Source organism: Patiria miniata, unplaced genomic scaffold, assembly GCF_015706575.1.
Source record: "Patiria miniata isolate m_02_andy unplaced genomic scaffold, ASM1570657v1 HiC_scaffold_2, whole genome shotgun sequence".
In the NCBI taxonomy this organism is placed as follows: Eukaryota; Metazoa; Echinodermata; class Asteroidea; order Valvatida; family Asterinidae; genus Patiria; species Patiria miniata.
In genome coordinates this window covers 3724349-3742038 of record NW_024037058.1, presented here as the reverse complement: position 1 = coordinate 3742038, position 17690 = coordinate 3724349, and the positions used below count along the sequence as shown (strand labels likewise).

At 39.2% G+C, this 17690-nt stretch overlaps 1 protein-coding gene across 6 annotated transcripts in view; it reads right to left on the bottom strand.

The window, feature by feature from the left end:
- Window positions 1–2929: 2929 nt before the first annotated feature.
- LOC119727027 (copper-transporting ATPase 2-like) overlaps window positions 2930–17690 on the bottom strand; it is a 61563-nt gene continuing 46802 nt past the window's right edge. For 4 of the 6 annotated variants that reach the window (XM_038198912.1, XM_038198917.1, XM_038198913.1 and 1 more), the window contains 9 exons: window positions 17171–17353; window positions 15406–15577; window positions 14875–15033; window positions 13147–13289; window positions 11448–11651; window positions 9584–9701; window positions 8013–8115; window positions 6100–6189; window positions 3506–5608 (listed from right to left, as the gene is read on the bottom strand). In XM_038198912.1, the coding sequence (XP_038054840.1) occupies window positions 6123–6189; window positions 8013–8115; window positions 9584–9701; window positions 11448–11651; window positions 13147–13289; window positions 14875–15033; window positions 15406–15577; window positions 17171–17353 (1149 nt within the window). In that variant the 3' untranslated portion in view covers window positions 3506–5608; window positions 6100–6122. Of the gene's footprint in view, window positions 3354–3505; window positions 5609–6099; window positions 6190–8012; window positions 8116–9583; window positions 9702–11447; window positions 11652–13146; window positions 13290–14874; window positions 15034–15405; window positions 15578–17170; window positions 17354–17690 lie in introns of those variants that run through there. The other 2 variants (XM_038198915.1, XM_038198914.1) reach the window with 2 other exon arrangements.

The window sequence follows — 17690 nt, the reverse complement described above, 5'->3', positions numbered from 1 at the left end:
GGGCACAGGCATATGACTGGCTAGTTTTAATTTAAAAAGGTGACAATGGGAACCATTTGGTGCGGCGATAGCTAAAAAAGACAAAAGCACACGACTGACAAGTATTCAGTAGAGACGTGACAATGGAAACCTTGACAACGAATTCTGTATTTCCCTGGCAACTTAATGAGGCAGTGAAGAGTGAATTTTTGTTGTTGTAATTTTAAATTGGGGTCTGTGTGACTAAATATAACTTTTATACAGCTGACAGCAACCTTCAATATTTTTTTAATGGGTCCACGAAACCGTTCTTAATAAGTTTATTGTTCAATTCCCTTCAATTTTGTTTTTAATAAGCAACCAATTTTTTTTCTCCACTGGATATGAAATGTACGTACACAATACAGAGTGGATAAAAAAAAAAAAAAAGGAAACCGAGATATTGCTCATTCGAACAGGAGGGCACATGTGAATCAAAGTGAGATATCCTCTGTTAGGGTTGAATCTTCTCTTTAAACTGACACCCTGATCATGTCCTTACATTCACGGTTGACTGAGCAGTGACCAATTTTATGAGAGGGTCTATTTAGAGAATTGCGCCACTTTTCATGGTGAAATCTTTGTTCCCCCCCCCCCCCCCCCCCCCCCCCCCGCTTTGATTTGCAACTATAGCCTTTCACTCTGTGACAGGTGACACCACAAAAACCACAACTGAAAAGTGGCGCAATTCTCTAAATAGACCCTTTCACAAAATCGGTCACTGCTCAGTCAACCGTGAATGTAAGGACATGATCAGCATGTCATTTTAAAGAGGAGATTCAACCCTAAAAGAGGATATCTCCCTTTGATTCAAATTTGCCCTACTTCTGTTCCAATTAGCAATAGTATCTCAGTTTTGTTTTTTTGCATCCACCCTGTACAGTGACCAACCATTCAGATGATGGCCCCATGTACATTATTTTTGCTACGTGGTTGCTATTATGGATGCATGGCAATAAAGACAATTAACAAATGCAGCCTTGACTGCAGCTGAATGGGAACCCTTAATTACTTAATTTCCAATAGTAGTCAAGGCCTTTTATGAGACCTTTGAGACCTTTTCGATCAATTTGTTAAATTTTTAGACAAAACGAGTCAACTATTAACCATTGTCTGTACTCATGTATTTCATAAAGGAATACTCATTTGAGTCTAAATGACAGTATCTTGAGTCCTTTGTCTCATTGAAATGATCATTATAAATCCTTTATTAATATATTAAAAAGAAGCCCCACTGACATGTTTTCAGCTGAAATTCAATACACACATTGCACTCGTGTCTATGTGCATATTGCTTAAAAGTACTAATTTTTACCTCAATGTCCATTAAATGAGCATTTTCGTGAAGTTTTAAAAAGGGTCTCAACATCATTGTCAGAAGTCATAGAGTTGTGTTGTTAATTTGCACTAAGCAGGTCCCTCACGGTTGATTTTATATTGATTTTCAAAGATTAAATCTATTAAGCTTTAACGTGACGTCACGTGACTCATGATAAAGTCATCGTAACGTCACTTCAATTTTCATCTATAACACATCCCGGTCTAGGTACATACAAACTTTCAACCCAGTCAGACCTGTGCTTCTGTAGATATTGGCCTTCAAAATATGCACTTTCAATATGACGTCATCTTGACGTCACTTGATTTTTTCATCAATAACACATCCCGGTCTAGGTACATACAAGTTTGAACCTAATCGCACCTGTAGTTCTGTAGATATTGGCCTTCAAAATATTCTTTTTTAAAATGACGTCACATGTCACGTGATGACGTCATTGTGACGTCACTTCAATTTTCATCTAAAACACTCCCTGGTTTAGGTACATACCAAGTTTCAACCCAATCGGACCTGTATTCTGGAGATATAGGCCTTTAAAATATGTACCTATAATGTGAAGTCACGTGACTCGTGATGACATCATGATGACGTCAATGTTCGTCACACAACTTGTGTGTGCCGAGTATAAAGGCAGTCGGATTAATTTTAGTGCAAAAATGACTGGGGGAAAAAAAGAAAAGAAAAAAATCTTAACGAAAACAAAGGCTTTATCGGCTGGTTTGCCGAAACAGCCAAAAGTCATTTTTTCAAAACACGTATTCATGCATGCTGCACTGCACAAGGTAAACGCGAATAGTTCTTGCAATGTATATTCTTTGTTCAAGTGAAGATGACATTTTGCCGCTGTCTGCTTTTCTAAAAAACAAAATACATCAAAAGAACAGTCTGTACTCTCCTCAAAAACCAATGTAGGATAATAATTCCAATTATTTTATTAAGCGTATTTAGAAATTCATTCAAGCAGTATCTATGTATATTAAATAGATATGTATTTTCTTTTTTTACAAAGTATATATCACAGTATTTATACATGTCAAATCCACTAACGGAAGATATTTGCTTACTAGCATTAACCTTGGCTCAAGACTGTTTTTTTTATCTCTTTTATTTTGACATACATTGCCATTGCCTTCAAACTGCTATAAACATGGAACATAGTCTTGAACCAAGACTAAGGATCTGGGGAAGAGTGTATGAGGGAAAATTAATATAAGGAAAAAAACAAACAAACAAATCAACAAAGTAATAGCAACAAAACTCATCAGAAAAGTCTAAGTACATTTGTATGGAATTTTTTCTGTTGCTGGTTGAATTAAAACTGAGTAATTTATATCATATTTCTGGGGGAAAAAAAGGATCACCTTATTTCTGACTGAAAAAAAAAATGGTAGGCACTTTTAACCACTTCGCGCCGGGTTTATTTTTGCAGAAAATTTCGATTTTTGCAAAAGGCAACATTTTCCGGCCACTTCTGATATACAGCCAAACACCACATATACTGATTCGCAAGAGTCATTTCAACAGTATTTGTTCGATATTTCTTGTCGAAACCTCATATGTTTCAATACTCCGGGGTGTGCACTGGAGCGTAAATTGTAAAACAATAGGTCAGGCACAACAGCCAATTCAAGATCAACACACGGTCTGCCTCCACTGACTCCCCAGACTTTGTGTGTGCGTACAAATGGCACGAGGGCCGAGGGATTATGTGTTCAGACATCACCTAGAGGCAGGTCGAGGCAATCTTGACGTCTTAACCCCTCAGCCGTGCCTGTGAATAAAAACAGCCAGTGCGTGTTATTACATCCTCGGACGCGAACTGGTTAAGTGCCTTTTTGAAGTGCAATGGTCTTGTGGTCTGGAGCATCTGACTCAAAATCTTGAAGGAAATTCTGAAGTTTATGGGTTCGAGTCCAGCCTGTGGGGTTTTGGTGTGTGTCCTTGGGCAAGGTACTTTATCATGAATTGCTTCCTTCTACCTAGCAGTAAATGGTACCTGCAAGGGCAGAGATGATTTTTGGTTAGCAGTTTTCGATAACATTGAACAACAGATATAGGCATTGTTTACGGCACGAAGATGCTATAAACACCTTGAGCACAAATACTGGTGGATATGTGCACTTTGTGTAAAAACAAATGAACTTTGTACATTTCCTGCCGCTAAGATTAAAGTTGGCACGGACTCATTATTATACATACATAAAATAGAAGGAATACAGTTTACATGCGTGTCACTGTCTCGGTACAGTTGTAATGAAATATGATTTAGCAGCAATAGTTTAAAAGTTGAAATTCTGTTTTATGTTTAATGTACATTTTCATGGTAATTAAACACTGCATATTTTACATCATGCAAATGCCGTGACAAATTTTGCAATACTTTATAGCAATATACAAGCTATCACATATTTAATTCAGCCAGAGACGTATTCACCTATAGAAATTGCCCTGTGGGGACGTATACAATCTTTTGTTCCCTATTGTACACATGTCTCCAGAGGCCACGGTGTATCAGATCGTGCATATATACACTGCGCCACGCACTGCTGCACATTTTGAAAGAACACATGCACTCTATACCGCACCAAGGGAACAGGTTAACATACGTGCAAATGGTGGTTGGCTGTATGGGCTCGACTATTTTTTGAAGGGCACGATCTCGCAATGGTGAGGTTGGCCTCGCCCATTTTTTGCAGGGGACGATCGCAGAACGGTGAGGTGGGCCTCAACCATTTTTTGAAGGGGACGATCGCGCAATGGTGAGGTGGGCCTCGCCCATTTTTTGCAGGGGACGATCGCAGAACGGTGAGGTGGGCCTCAACCATTTTTTGAAGGGGACGATCGCGCAACGGTGAGGTGGGCGTCGCCCATTTTTTGCAGGGGAAGATCGCAGAACGGTGAGGTGGGCCTCAACCATTTTTTGAAGGGGACGATCGCGCAACGGTGAGGTGGGCCTCGCCCATTTTTTGCAGGGGACGATCGCAGAACGGTGAGGTGGGCCTCAACCATTTTTGAAGGGGACGATCGCGCAATGGTGAGGTGGGCCTCGCCCATTTTTTGAAGGGGATGATCGCGCAATGGTGAGGTAGGCCTCAACCATTTTTTGAAGGGGACGATCACGCAACGGTGAGGTGGGCTTTGACCATTTTTGAAGGGGATGATCACATTACGATGAGGTGGGCCTCGACCACTTTATGAAGGGCACGATCACGCAACGGTGAGGCGTAGATATGGCGCGCTGTTATACGGGCACTGCACTCTTGATACTGCCACGTTTGCGGGTCTACCGAAGGCCAAGCAATTTGCCTGTTCCAAACAGTCATGTTTTGAATGGGCACTGCACTAGGTACACAAATAGTGAACTGCACAATGTGAACTTGTTTGGTCACAGTCCTTCAATGCTCTCATTTGGAAGTTACACTTGTATCTTCTTTTGTTTGTTTTTACTGAGAACATTGCATCTTGCGATATATTATATTTAGGCCTATACATAACTAATGGAAATAATCATTTCAAAACTGAATGTGAAAAAGCATAAATAGCTGGATAGAGGGGCATATTGATTGTCTCTAAAATTCGTTTCTATATAAATTCAATATTTATTTAATACATTTAATGCAGGTTGTATATATTTTATACACATTCAACATTTATTTCATACATTTAATGAAGGTTTGATATATTTTATACACTATTAGATAAATGAAATCACAATAATCGATTGAATTACACAAAATATTTCATTCAGTGTATCACATTTGAAGGTCTTTTTAGTGACGTTTCAGCAACTCTATACAAACTAAATATAAAGAAAATACAAAAATAGAACAAAATATGAAATGTTTTGTGCATGACAGCCACATGACTTAAAGTTAAAAGAGATAATTCCTATAGTGACGATACATCAAATGCAAGTTGAGTTCCTTTGAAATTAATATGACTGTTTCTCAAGAGTATACATGAATAACAACATACGATTCAAAATGGCCACTTTATATATTTGTTTACTCTTTATACAGCATGCAGATCTTTTAGGTTTAAATACAACTAGAAAATGGCAGATTGTGAAACTGAGACAAACCCAAACTTTTTGTGGAGTGCCATGGCCTCGTGGTCTGGGGCATTGAGTTCATGGTCTGCGGGCAATTCTGCAGGTTGTGGGTTCGAGTCCAGCTTGGCTGTGGTGCGTGTGCCCTTGGGCAAGGCACTTTGTCACTAACTGCTTCTCTCCACCCAGGAGTAAATGGGTACCTGTGAAGGCAGAGATGGTTATTGTGGTTGATATTAGCTGCTTTACGCCAAAATGGCAGCATCGAGCTGTATACTCCCCAGGGAGCTGAGATGGTATTTGGAATGTTTCATTAGCCCAATGAGCAGGGTAGTAATGATGTAGGGCCTTGAGCACCAAAAAATGGTGGATAAGTGCAGTTTATACCGGTAAATACCCATTATTATTATTGGCTTTAGTGCAATAATGTACATTTTCAGTTTCAGTCAAGGCCAAATTTCATGTATCTGCTAAGCAATTGTAAGCAAATATTCTGTGCTAAACTTCAGCAGAAATTCTTATCCCATTGGCTTGTGTATAGCCTGTATAAACAGAGAATTACTTCTTTCAGCATGAGTGTAAAATGAATGTACAAATGTGATCCTTCAGCACACAATTCCATGGTTAGCAGAGCCATGAAATTGGGACCTTTTGTGGTGTCCAATGTAGATAGTTTTCAGTCAGCAACACTGACCTTGTCAATTCAGTTCCACGGCTTTAGACGCTCTCAAGCATATTGTCTCTTTCTTCCACTTTCTTTGCAGTGTATGTTGGCTTCTTGTAACTGCAGGAACAAAAAACCCACAATTATGACCTGTATTATTTGAAGAGTGTGCACTGTAGCTGTGCAAAGAATGAATAATCTCTATCAAACCCATTTTGTAAATATACTTTATTGCAATGTATTTATTCTTGGAAGAATCAATAAAACATACAGTGCTGAGTTGGTTTTTGGTTTGTACAGGGCGAGTAAAAAAAATAACGAAACCCAAATGTTGGGACCATTGTTTTAGTGAAGTTCTGCATGTAGCACTTTCAAAATCTAGGATATGAAAGCCGAATTCATAAGCTTTCTTTTAGTACAAGAATCATTCAAATCACTCATGTACTTTTCAAGTTACGGAATTTTAAACACAAACACAGTTACCACCGTTTCAAGGTTCTGTCCACGGATCCCAAAAAAGTTCAGTGTTCTTTCAGGAAAACAAAAACAAATCACATAAGGATGTGTGTGAATTGTTTTCGTTTTGCTGAAAGAACGCACACCTTTTTTGTGATCCGTGGACAGAACTTTAAAACGGTGGTTGTGTTTAAAATTCCGTAACTTGAGAAGTACATGAGTGATTTGAATGATTCTTATACTAAAAGAAAGCTTATGAATTGGGCTTTCATGTCCTATATCTTTAAAGTGCTACATTCAGAACTTCACTAAAACAATGGTCCCGACATTTGGGCTTCGCTTTTTTGACTCACCCTGTATTGTATTACAATGTATTTTTCTAGAGGAATCAATAAAACATACAGTGCTGTGTTGGTTTTTGGTTGGTATAGGGAGTTGGCTGGGCTGTTCGGAGAGACCTGTGCACGGGCACTATAATCAGTTAAAGCAGTGTTGTAGGACTTTAAAACCCAGGACTCGGCCTCAAGTCCATCTTGAGTGGCAACATTGGTTACTCGGACTTGACTTAAGTAACATCAGTAAAACATTCAGACTCAGACTCAACCATCATGACCAAGTCAAACTTGATGCCAATGATGCATGACTCACTAGTCACAGAGTTTTGTAAGGGAATAAATATGTGCTTGGCAGGTTTTAAACAAGTACGTTTAAAACCGACTCAGGGGTCTGGATACTGTTACTTTTGGCTCGGGCCATTATCGGCGACCAGGCCCCTCAGCTGGTTTTCAACATCTTTGTGTATATACTGGCCAAGCACATATATATTCCCGTTCATAAATACCTGTGAGTCAAAAATTCAAAACAAGTCAAAAATTATTCATTTCCAATGATTTTGTTCAACAATTTTAATTCATGTATTTTGAAACACCACTCTAGCTATGTTATGGTATGTGCTGCTCGCGAGTAGTAATAACAATCTCCTAACATGTATATGGAGATGGGGGGGGGGGGGGGGGGCACAGCGTGTAATGTGCGATGTGGCGCAGAACGTGGCGGTGCTGGTGTAGTGTGAATTTAGATCTCTTGAAATACGAACTCATTGGTAGTATTGCACATGGTTTAATAGTGAAGATTGTGAATGTTCAACCAATAAAAGGTCAAAACGGACCAGATTTCATAGGAGTCACAATTTCATGTCACACTGGAAAAGTTTTTATAGAACCAGCCAGCCGGTGTTTATCAACCATTGAAAACCACCCACGTGAAGGCCTCTTGATCAATAGGAATTGGTAAACTGTCTTAGGTATTTATGAATACCAAATAAATTTCCTATTAAAAGAAATAATTACGAACGAAAGTGGATGCTGTTATTAAATGGGTGTATAATGGTTATGGTCAAGGAATGGGTCTGCAACTGAGAGCCTAAAATGAGCAGTATTTATCAGTTTATAGCTTTTATTAACCGTTTGACAGTAATGGCTACTTACAACTTCAGGAAGAGAGACGACAGCACCACGGAGACGGAGGACATCGCCATGGCAGCAGAGGCCATCCAGGGTCTCAGGAATATGCCAACGGGCGACAGTACACCTGGGATGGAGGTTGTCAGGATTTTGTTAAGTGGGGATTTTATTGAAAGTTGGCACAGTTGAAACTACATGACTTACAAAAACAAAGTCTTTACAGGTTCACAAACTATTTTCAACTCTATTTCTGGAACTGAAACATTAATATTGTTTGGGGCAATATGATTTTTGAAATAGAAAAGACAAAAATGCAGATACGTAAATCCAAAAACCTAATGAAAAAAAAATCAGGAACAGCTGAATGGAGGATCATCTAAGGATCTGAACACAATATTACTGATTTGTAGTAGTCACTTGGCAAAGTGAAATTTTTTTAACATCGCATATTTGCAGAGATGTTCTTATCCAAATGCTACAGTGTTTGTAATGGCAGCATTCTTTTCTACTTCTACTACAAAAAGAAACAATCCCCATAGGAATTTTACAGGAACAAACCATACAGTGGCTAGGCTTGTGCGATATTGGACTTTGACAGTCCAAAAAAATATCACTGTATTATCAGGTATTTTTCTGAAAAGTTAACAAAGAAATTGTCTGGAGCGGGACTTGAACCTGCGACCTCCAGATTACCGTTCCAGTGCTCTACCAACTGAGCTATCCAGCCTTATGTTGGTGGTTCCCTAATTAGTCAAAGTCTTTGTTCAAGGGGCACTAGTCAGACGCCATAAACCCATATATGCCATGCAGCCAGGGATCACGCCCAAAGTCACAATGCAGACCTGGGCAAGAGCAAACGGGGATCACTCTGAAAGCATACAGCTTTTTATTATAAATTTTCAAATGAACCACACAGGGAAACTTACTAATTATCCACATATTTAATTAACAATTATCCACATATCATGTTCAGTGCAGATCCGGCTAAGTCGATTCTGCCACCTTTTCTAAAAAGGATTTGCACAAATCTGGGAAAATCGTGGTAATGAAATTACACGTATACAGTGAAACGCTGCTGTAAGGAACATCATGTGACCGTTCAAAATTGTTCATAATAACGATAATTCGGAATAGCGATTTTAAGCTGCCGGTGCTCCGGTACTCACTTTCAACAAATAGCGCCTTTCAGAACTTCACCCTGCATGCCCAGTAGTTACTGAAAGACGACTTTGAACACGTGCCGACTATGGAATCATGTTATTGCACAATTTTGGAGCTTACTTCCTACAGCAATGGGTGGCTTTCCCCTTCTATTCCTTGAGGAAATAATAGCCACTTGTCGCTCTTCTGTTGACATTTTTCAAAAACAATGTTCGGTACGCTTTGTACACAAAAATCGGGGGCCAAGGACGATGTTCAGTATAGAGGTGTTTGGTATAGCGACGTTCCACTATTCCAAGGTTGTCAGTATTTCGTTATTTTGACATCATTCGATATTGTCCTGTATCAGAAAATATTGTCGCCATACAGTATTGAAATATAGTCCAAGCCTAAAAGGGGCTGGTTTTTTACAACATGGAAAAACTGGGACTTACCAGCAGCGATGGGGATGCCCAGAGCATTGTAGATAATGGCAAAGAAGAAATTGATGTGGATTCGGCGAACGGTGCGCTTGGACAAGTCAATGGCAGTTGCCACATCCAACAGATTATTCTACAAAATTTAAAATTCAGGAAAAAACGAAGAATGAGGATTAAAGTTTGTGGCATTATTTCTAGTGCCAATATTTAGAAAAAAAACAAGTGCGAGTGCACAATAAGCTCTGGCCATGTTGCAAGAAGTCTTGCATAAAAGTCTTACATGAAATCGATCAAAACGATTCCTGCCAAAGCTTAAAAATGCAATGCCGAAAAATGTGACGCCAATGGCACATATGGAACACCATACATTTGGTCAATTATCGGGGACAGACAGAAAGACAGACAGACTGACCGACTAACCACGAAGTGACATGTAGAAGCTCCTGGCAGAGCTTAAAATAAAACCATAGCAATGTTATCAGAGAATGGCCAAAGACAAGAAAAATGAAAGGAAACATAAATCAACTGTTATTAATTTACATGGGACCAAAAGTGTCAGTCTGTCGTCATACCAAAAAATTCCAAACTTTACAAGATTTCATACAGTGGTGTTTTTAATTTTTAATGTGTGATAGGGCTGTCCGTTTGCGAATAATTTAGTATTCGATTAATTGAAACTGCACTTGACCGAATATTCGAATATTCGAAACTTGCCGATCAAGTTTTACACACGCCAGCTGCATCTGCCTTCCTCACTGGTCAAAAATTTCAAACACAGAGCGCCGGTTAAACTTTGCATGGAGTAATGAATATTATTGGCTGCTTGAGTGTTTTGCAGTAAGTACTGTATAACTGTCAAGGGTTTTAGGTGTCGACCAAAAAGTTACAGTCCACTAAAAATTGGTATCTGACAATTAACAAGTGCGATTGCACAATGAGCTCTGGCCTTCTTGAATAACAAAACGTGCAAAAAGCTATTTGAATATCTGGTAAATGATCAAATATTTATATATTTGGTATACTTGGGACAACCCTATGTGTGAAGTCAAAAATGAGGAAGAAAATCATCTGATCCGAGTAAAAGTTGCAATCTTGTTAATTCTAAATAGGTCTTTCATTTATTTATTACATTTCTGTACCCAGGGTATGCCCACAAACAGTTTAAAACTGGTTTCCATTGGGGCCCTGCATACACTACAAATGACTACACACACATGTACAAATACAATACATTACAAATACAACACAACACAAATACAACACAAGACAATGATGGGCAGTATGGGATTACTGCATGATCGTAAAGCAACCATTGTAAATATCATACATTACAAAGAAACATATTCAATTTGAAATGACATTGCTATTAAGGTAATTTAAGTTTACTCTTTCTTAGAGTTTAGGCGCTCTTCTGAAAACGGTCAGAGCATACTGACCGGAACGTCAAGTTTATACCTCTGGTCCTTTTCAGAACCATTCTCTTAGTTGAGAAATTATTTGCACATGGTGTTTCCACAAACCTTTCATCATTAAGTTTACACAAGGAATTTGGACATTTCTTGAGACATCAGTAAAATATACACATGTATTTCTATACATTCGCTGATTACGGGAGGGGCAAAAAAATCTGTGAAAAACCCTTTTGGGAGAAAAACGGGAAAATTCCCATCTAGCTCCTTATTATTATGGCAACCAAGTTTGTTAACTCCGTAAGTCAGCACATATTTATAATTGTATTATCAGTAAAGGCAGCGACAACAAGAAATGCTCACATAAATGCAGAAATATTTACTGGCCGAATGTTTTACGTAGTTCAGATTTGCATGAGGTTAGAGAAGTCATGTTTCTCAACTGTACTTGCAAGTTATTCCATACCAACCTTGATAAGCACAATATCCCCAGCCTCCATAGCAACGTCCGTGCCCGTTCCTATGGCGATACCCACATCAGCCTTGACCAGGGCCGGCGAGTCGTTCACCCCGTCCCCCACCATTGCAACCTTGTGCCCAAGCTGCTGGAGCTCTTCCACCTTCTCCACTTTGTTCCTGGGCAGGACTTGGGCAAAGACCTTGGTGATGCCAACCTGGGAAGGAGGTTGAAGGGGTCAGAGGTCAAGAAAAGGGCTGAGCACCACTGATCTCTATATAAAGACTGGATAGCGGATATGCATACAACATTCACACAGTAGACTTTGCATATTGACCAATTCGCCCCCGGTCTCAAGAAGATGGCCGCGTATAATACGAACGTTCTACGCGTATATACGCGCGCGTTGTATCAACAGTTGACGCGCATTTTGGTCACGTACACATATTATGAAGTTCTAAAAGGGACACATTTTCGTAGTGATTATCATTTCAAAAACGCCGAAAAAGGGATTTGCGGCATTATAAAAGTAACCATGACGTTAGAAAAATTGTGGTAAACCTTGGTCAGTGGTGGTGGTCAAAATAAGTCAAGTGAACCGCGACGTTACAAAAGAAATCATGCTGTCTATAAAGACGGCAACTTGTCCTTTGTAGATCACCAGCCGGTCTTACCAATATGGCGTCAAATTCATTCATTGTGCGGCTCTTTATTAGCTATCCAGTCTTTATATAGAGATCAGTGCTGAGCACTGATGATCTTCTTTCAATATCTCAATACAAGAAAATAAATTTTGCTTTAAGGAAATAATACTAATAAGTATTATATAGTCTTAGGCGCTGGTAATTATGTCTGTTTCTTTAAAAACAGGTAAATGAAGTCTATGAGAAATATGAGACTCATTATGTACCTTTATAAAGGGTATACAGGCTGCTGCAGTGCATATTGCAGCCACTTCCAGAAACACTGGGGCAAACCCCTTCTCTTAGCGATAAGTGTTGCTCGCTTCTTTAACGTAGATTACACAACACATGGGACCTTCCCCGACTGGAAAAATTGTTCGCTCGTACCCACTGCCCTGCAAACAGGGCGCTGGGATATGCTGATGAGCTTCACAGAATCTTGTGAAGGAAATTGGGGTGGCATTCTTGGTAATTTATCATGACCTATATATAATCATCTGGCTGCAGCTGTTTAAGACCGCAGCAACCAATACGTGCAAATACTATCAGAAAACTTTCCCATAGAAATGCACGCATTCTATATACCGGATGTGATTTCTTTTTCATTGCTGACCATGTGGACAAATTTTGAGCGTAGCATTATATATGCAATTTGACCTATCGTGAATTGGAAACGGAGCCTGAGCACGTGACAAGAATTGAAAATTTACAAAACAGATACATTTTACAGATTTTCCTATATTACTACTTTTTAAGGGAAAAAGCATTTATGAATGGGAATAAAAGAGTGATGACTCAGTCTTAACGGCCGTTTAAAAACTTGCAGGGTCTTGGTTGTGATGACTGCAGGTCACAGGTCAGGCAAAATCTGTCCAATCAGAGCGTGAATTCATCAGCGTATCCCAGCGTCCTGTTTGCAGGGCCGGGGGTACGAGCGAAGAAAAATGGAAACTCATTTTCGAAGTTTTCCCTGATTTCCAGAGTGGCGTATTTGCCTTATCTGCCTTATTTCTCACTCCGTCTTCATACCTGTTTGGCAATAGCATCCGCAGTCTTCTTGTTATCGCCTGTCAGCAGCACAACGTCCAGCCCCATGTCCTTCAGGACTTTCACTGCAAGCTTGGCCTCTTCCTTGACTGCGTCGGCAATGGTGATCATCCCCGCTACAACACCTAAACAAAACACAGACGAGAAAAACAATATAAGAAAATGGGAGTTTCTGAAATACAGGCTTTCGTTGTGCAAACTAGCTGGAAAAGAGCTAATTCAAAAAGATAATATGAGAAATTTTTATTCAGAAAGTATTCAGAATATGGGTTTAGAAAGAACAATTAAACAAATTGTGGTGTACCACTTTTTACTGCTCAGTTGTTTCGTTGTAAAAGGTGAGGAAACACAGGGGTTTACAAAAGATATTAATAAGGGAATAAATATGTGCTTGGCCGGTTTTAAACAAGTACGTTTAAACCGGCTTTAGGCCTGGATGCTGATAATGGCTCAAACCGAAGATGAGGAACAATATCGGCGACCAGGTAAAAAAACACAAAACAGATTAGTCAAAAAGTCAAAACAAATCAAAAATAATAAATTTCCAATGATTTTGTAAAACATATTTACTTCATGTGTTTGACACACCCCTCTAGCTATATTTATGGTATGTGCCTCTCGCAAGTACTAATCTCCTTATATGGCACGTGCTGCGCGATGTGGCTCAGAACGCAGCAGTGCCAGTGTAGTGTGAATTTAGGACTTTATGAAATAGACCATTAACATGTTGCAGCCATTAGATTTTTCCCCATTCAAATCAATGTAACCAAAGCGAGGCTGGAAGGAAAATAGTTTGGTTCCTTTTTGCACAAAAACATTATCATTCAGTACTTTTATTGGATACAGGGAACATGACTGAAATGGTGGCAGCATGATAAAGGTCTATACAGACTCATTGTTAGTATTGTGCATGCTTAAAGTGAAGACTGTGAACATTCAACCAATAAAAGGGTAAAAGGTACCAGATAGGAGTCCAAATTTCATGCGACAAAGGTAAAGTGGTTCAAACCAGCACAACCACCCACATGACAGGCTCTTGATTAATATGAGATGGTAAACTGTCTCAGGTTTTTATGAATAAAAAAAAAACCAATGGATTTTATGATTTATTACTTAAGAGCCAGACAATAAATAAACCGACCACCAAGTGACATGTAGAAGCTCCTGCCAGATATTAACCCTAACTCCCTAGGCCTTTTTGCTAGGATGTAGCCTCAATCCTGCAAAATCCTCCCATTAGCCTCATGGAAAAATAGCATATAGCCTCAATCCTGCAAATTCCTCCATTATTTCTTGAATATGGTCCGTGGAAGGGGTGACCACTGCCTGAATCCTGCAAAATCCTGCGGCAGTGACTGTCAATATGTTGAGGCTTGGCCAGTGACATCCTGGAGCAGTACGGAGGATTTCAAGCATAATCCAGGCCTATATTTATGCATGGCTGAGCAAAAACAACACAAGGTCCGGCCCAAGACCTTGACAAAGTGCGTCCTACGAAATAAATCAGTAACGCACTTTTGCCATGTAACCTCAATCCTCCAAATTCCTCCACTTTGGCAAAGAGGATTTTGAAGGATTCCGGGCGATTAGGGTTAAAAAAGTTTTAAATGTTATGCTTAAAAAGAAATAGGCTCTAAGGTTGAAATTTGGGTCTTGATAGGTTTTATAGGATTTTGCTGTGAGGCCTGGATAGTTATGATTAGTTTTTACCATTGATGGCAACAAGGACGGCTGTTTGTCCCAGTGCTTCATACTGCGCCATGGTGTGATCTGCCTCATCAGTAACTTCCAGGTTGTTCTTCTTCATCCATTCCCTGTTGCCGATGAGTACCTCATAGATGCTGGAATCCTCTTCTTTAGTTATCTCCTCTGGTGATTCAAACAGAAGAAAATGATTCAGAGTTTTGACCTAAGATTGAACATATTTTTAGATTGTGCAAATAACACCACAGTCATGGGTGTATGTAATTTTGTGTTTTTCTAGAGTATTCAAACCGGCTAAAAGCTATTTCGAATATTCAGTTGATGATTGAATATTTGATTTTTCGGTATATTCGGTACAGCCCTAGATGAAAGAAATGCATTTAAAATTTTTGGCTCATGGAACCGTGATTGTAGAATGACTGAGTTACTTACTGAAAAAAAGATAATAAATAACTACAGATGGTTATAGTCTCTAAGCCAATTCCCCCCCCCCAAAAGGAGCCTCTCCCCTTAAAAACTGTTGATTTAGCAACTTACCAGGGTCAGTGACTTCAGTTGGTGCGATGATTACGTCAGAGCTGATTTTCGCATTCTGTTCATTCATGCCTGCATTCAGCATGGCGTTGATCTTAGTGACCGTGCACTGGAGGCCGTAGCCAGGCTCAGCACTGAAATTGGAGCACTTGCCCACCACCTCTGACTCCAGCATCTTAGATGAAAAACAAGATGCCAACGATAAACTAAAGTCCTAAAAACAACTTTGCCAACATAACGCAGGCTGAAAAGATGCTCCAATTTATTCAAGTCAATTTCTGTTGTTAAATGCAGAACTAAGGGCAGTTCACACTCAGCATGAACAGGAACATATAATCGTGCAGTTTGTGACTTCAGTGTTGTTTTCCCCACGTACATAATAAAAAAAGATAGCAGCGTGTAGTCCTGCTACAATCCAGTAAACAAATAAAACAGTAAAAAATAAAACAAAATTGATATTACAACTCATTGCATTTGTTAATTTTTGATGAAGGTTTAGCTTTTACCAAACTTAACATCTCTGTTGTTAAAATGTCTGGAATAAAAGAAAGGATGTGGCTTGAGTCCATCATTTGCAGCTATCCAAAAAGTAACTGGTGTAATTATTGTTGAAACACATACTTTGGTTGAAAATAGTAAGGGGGCTAAACTCCCTGTGAAATTATTCTTTATGGCAAGCTGTCATTTTGAAGAAATCAACAAAAGAAGGCCTTTCTAACAGTGCTTCTTAAGAAGCACCATAGGAAATTCAAATTAGTTCGTTTTGTTATTCGGCAAAGCGCGCAAGCATTGGCACAACGCACACGGGGTGGCCCAATTCAAAGCATGATTCAGCAACTTTTGATTTGAAATCGAGATCCTAGAATGTTGTTTTCTCGAAATATACAGCTAAAGCTGAGCTGGAATTTCATCAGGTTAGTTGTTCAGCACCCTTCTTTAAATCTTTAGCACTTTTGTTGCTTAAAACAAACAAAATGCACAAATTACAAATGATGGACTATAACTTTAAGACATAGGAAAATACTGGGATTCATGTGTGAATTTTAGACATTTTGAAAGAAACAGACACTTCTACCTGAAGATGAATTTTGTCTGCAATGTTAAAACAGATCAGTATTCCTTCATGAAAAAATGAAACTCTACAGCTTAATTAGTTGGCATTCCTCCCCCTAATAATTTGAATAACAAATACAAATAAAATACCTCAAGCTGGTCTCAACTACAGGGTGAGTAAAAAAAAAAACGAAACCCAAATGTTGGGACCATTGTTTTAGTGAAGTTCTAAATGTAACACTTTCAAAATCTAGGATATAAAAGCCCATTTCATAAGCTTTATGTTAGTACAAGAATCATTCAAATCACTCATGTACTTTTCAAATTACGGAATTTTAAACAAAATCGGATCACGGATCACGCAAAAGGCGTGCGTTCTTTCAGCAAAATGAAAACAACTCACACACATCCCTATGTGTTTTGTTTTCGCTTTGCTGAAAGAACGCTTACCTTGTTGCGATCCGTGGACAGAACTTTTAAACAAAGGTTGTGTTTAAAAGTCCGTAACTTGAAAAGTACACAAGCAATTTTCATGATTCTTGCACTAAAATTAAGCTTATGAATTGAGCTTTCATGTCCTAAATTTTGAAAGTGCTACATGCAGAACTTCACTAAAACAATGGTCCCGACATTTGGGTTTCGTTTTTTTAACTCACCCTGTACAACGCTGTTCCAGTGGTCAAACCAGCAAATTTAGGAAAGAATAACGAATTACCTCCTTGGCATGTCTGGTCACAGCAGCCCCCAGTGGATGCTCACTGCTCGCCTCGGCTGTACCCACTATCGCTAAGAACTCCTCCTCGCTAATCTCCGTGGTAGGTACGAGGACCTTGGTACGCATGACACGAGGGACGCCGTAGGTTATCGTGCCCGTCTTATCGAAAATTATGGTCTTCAGCTGAAACGTAATAAGAAGCATATACTGAAGCCTTCACGAGTACCACAACGTGATGAACAGGATGAATCTTAATTGCATTTGTGGTATTAACTCCAACCAACAGCTGGAACGGAGACTAGTGTACCGACAAAGCACGAACTAGAAATAGGTCATTCAATAAATTTAAGGTCAATGTGTGACAGTTTTCCCTGTCCCTGTTACCACTGAACTTTGTAATTTGCTGCTCAAAAAAAAAGGAGTTCAAACTACATGTATTCTCTTTTGTTGTGTACCTAGTTTCCTTTATATTAACACTCTTAGGGGAAAAATTTATTACAGGGATGCATCCAGAATTTAC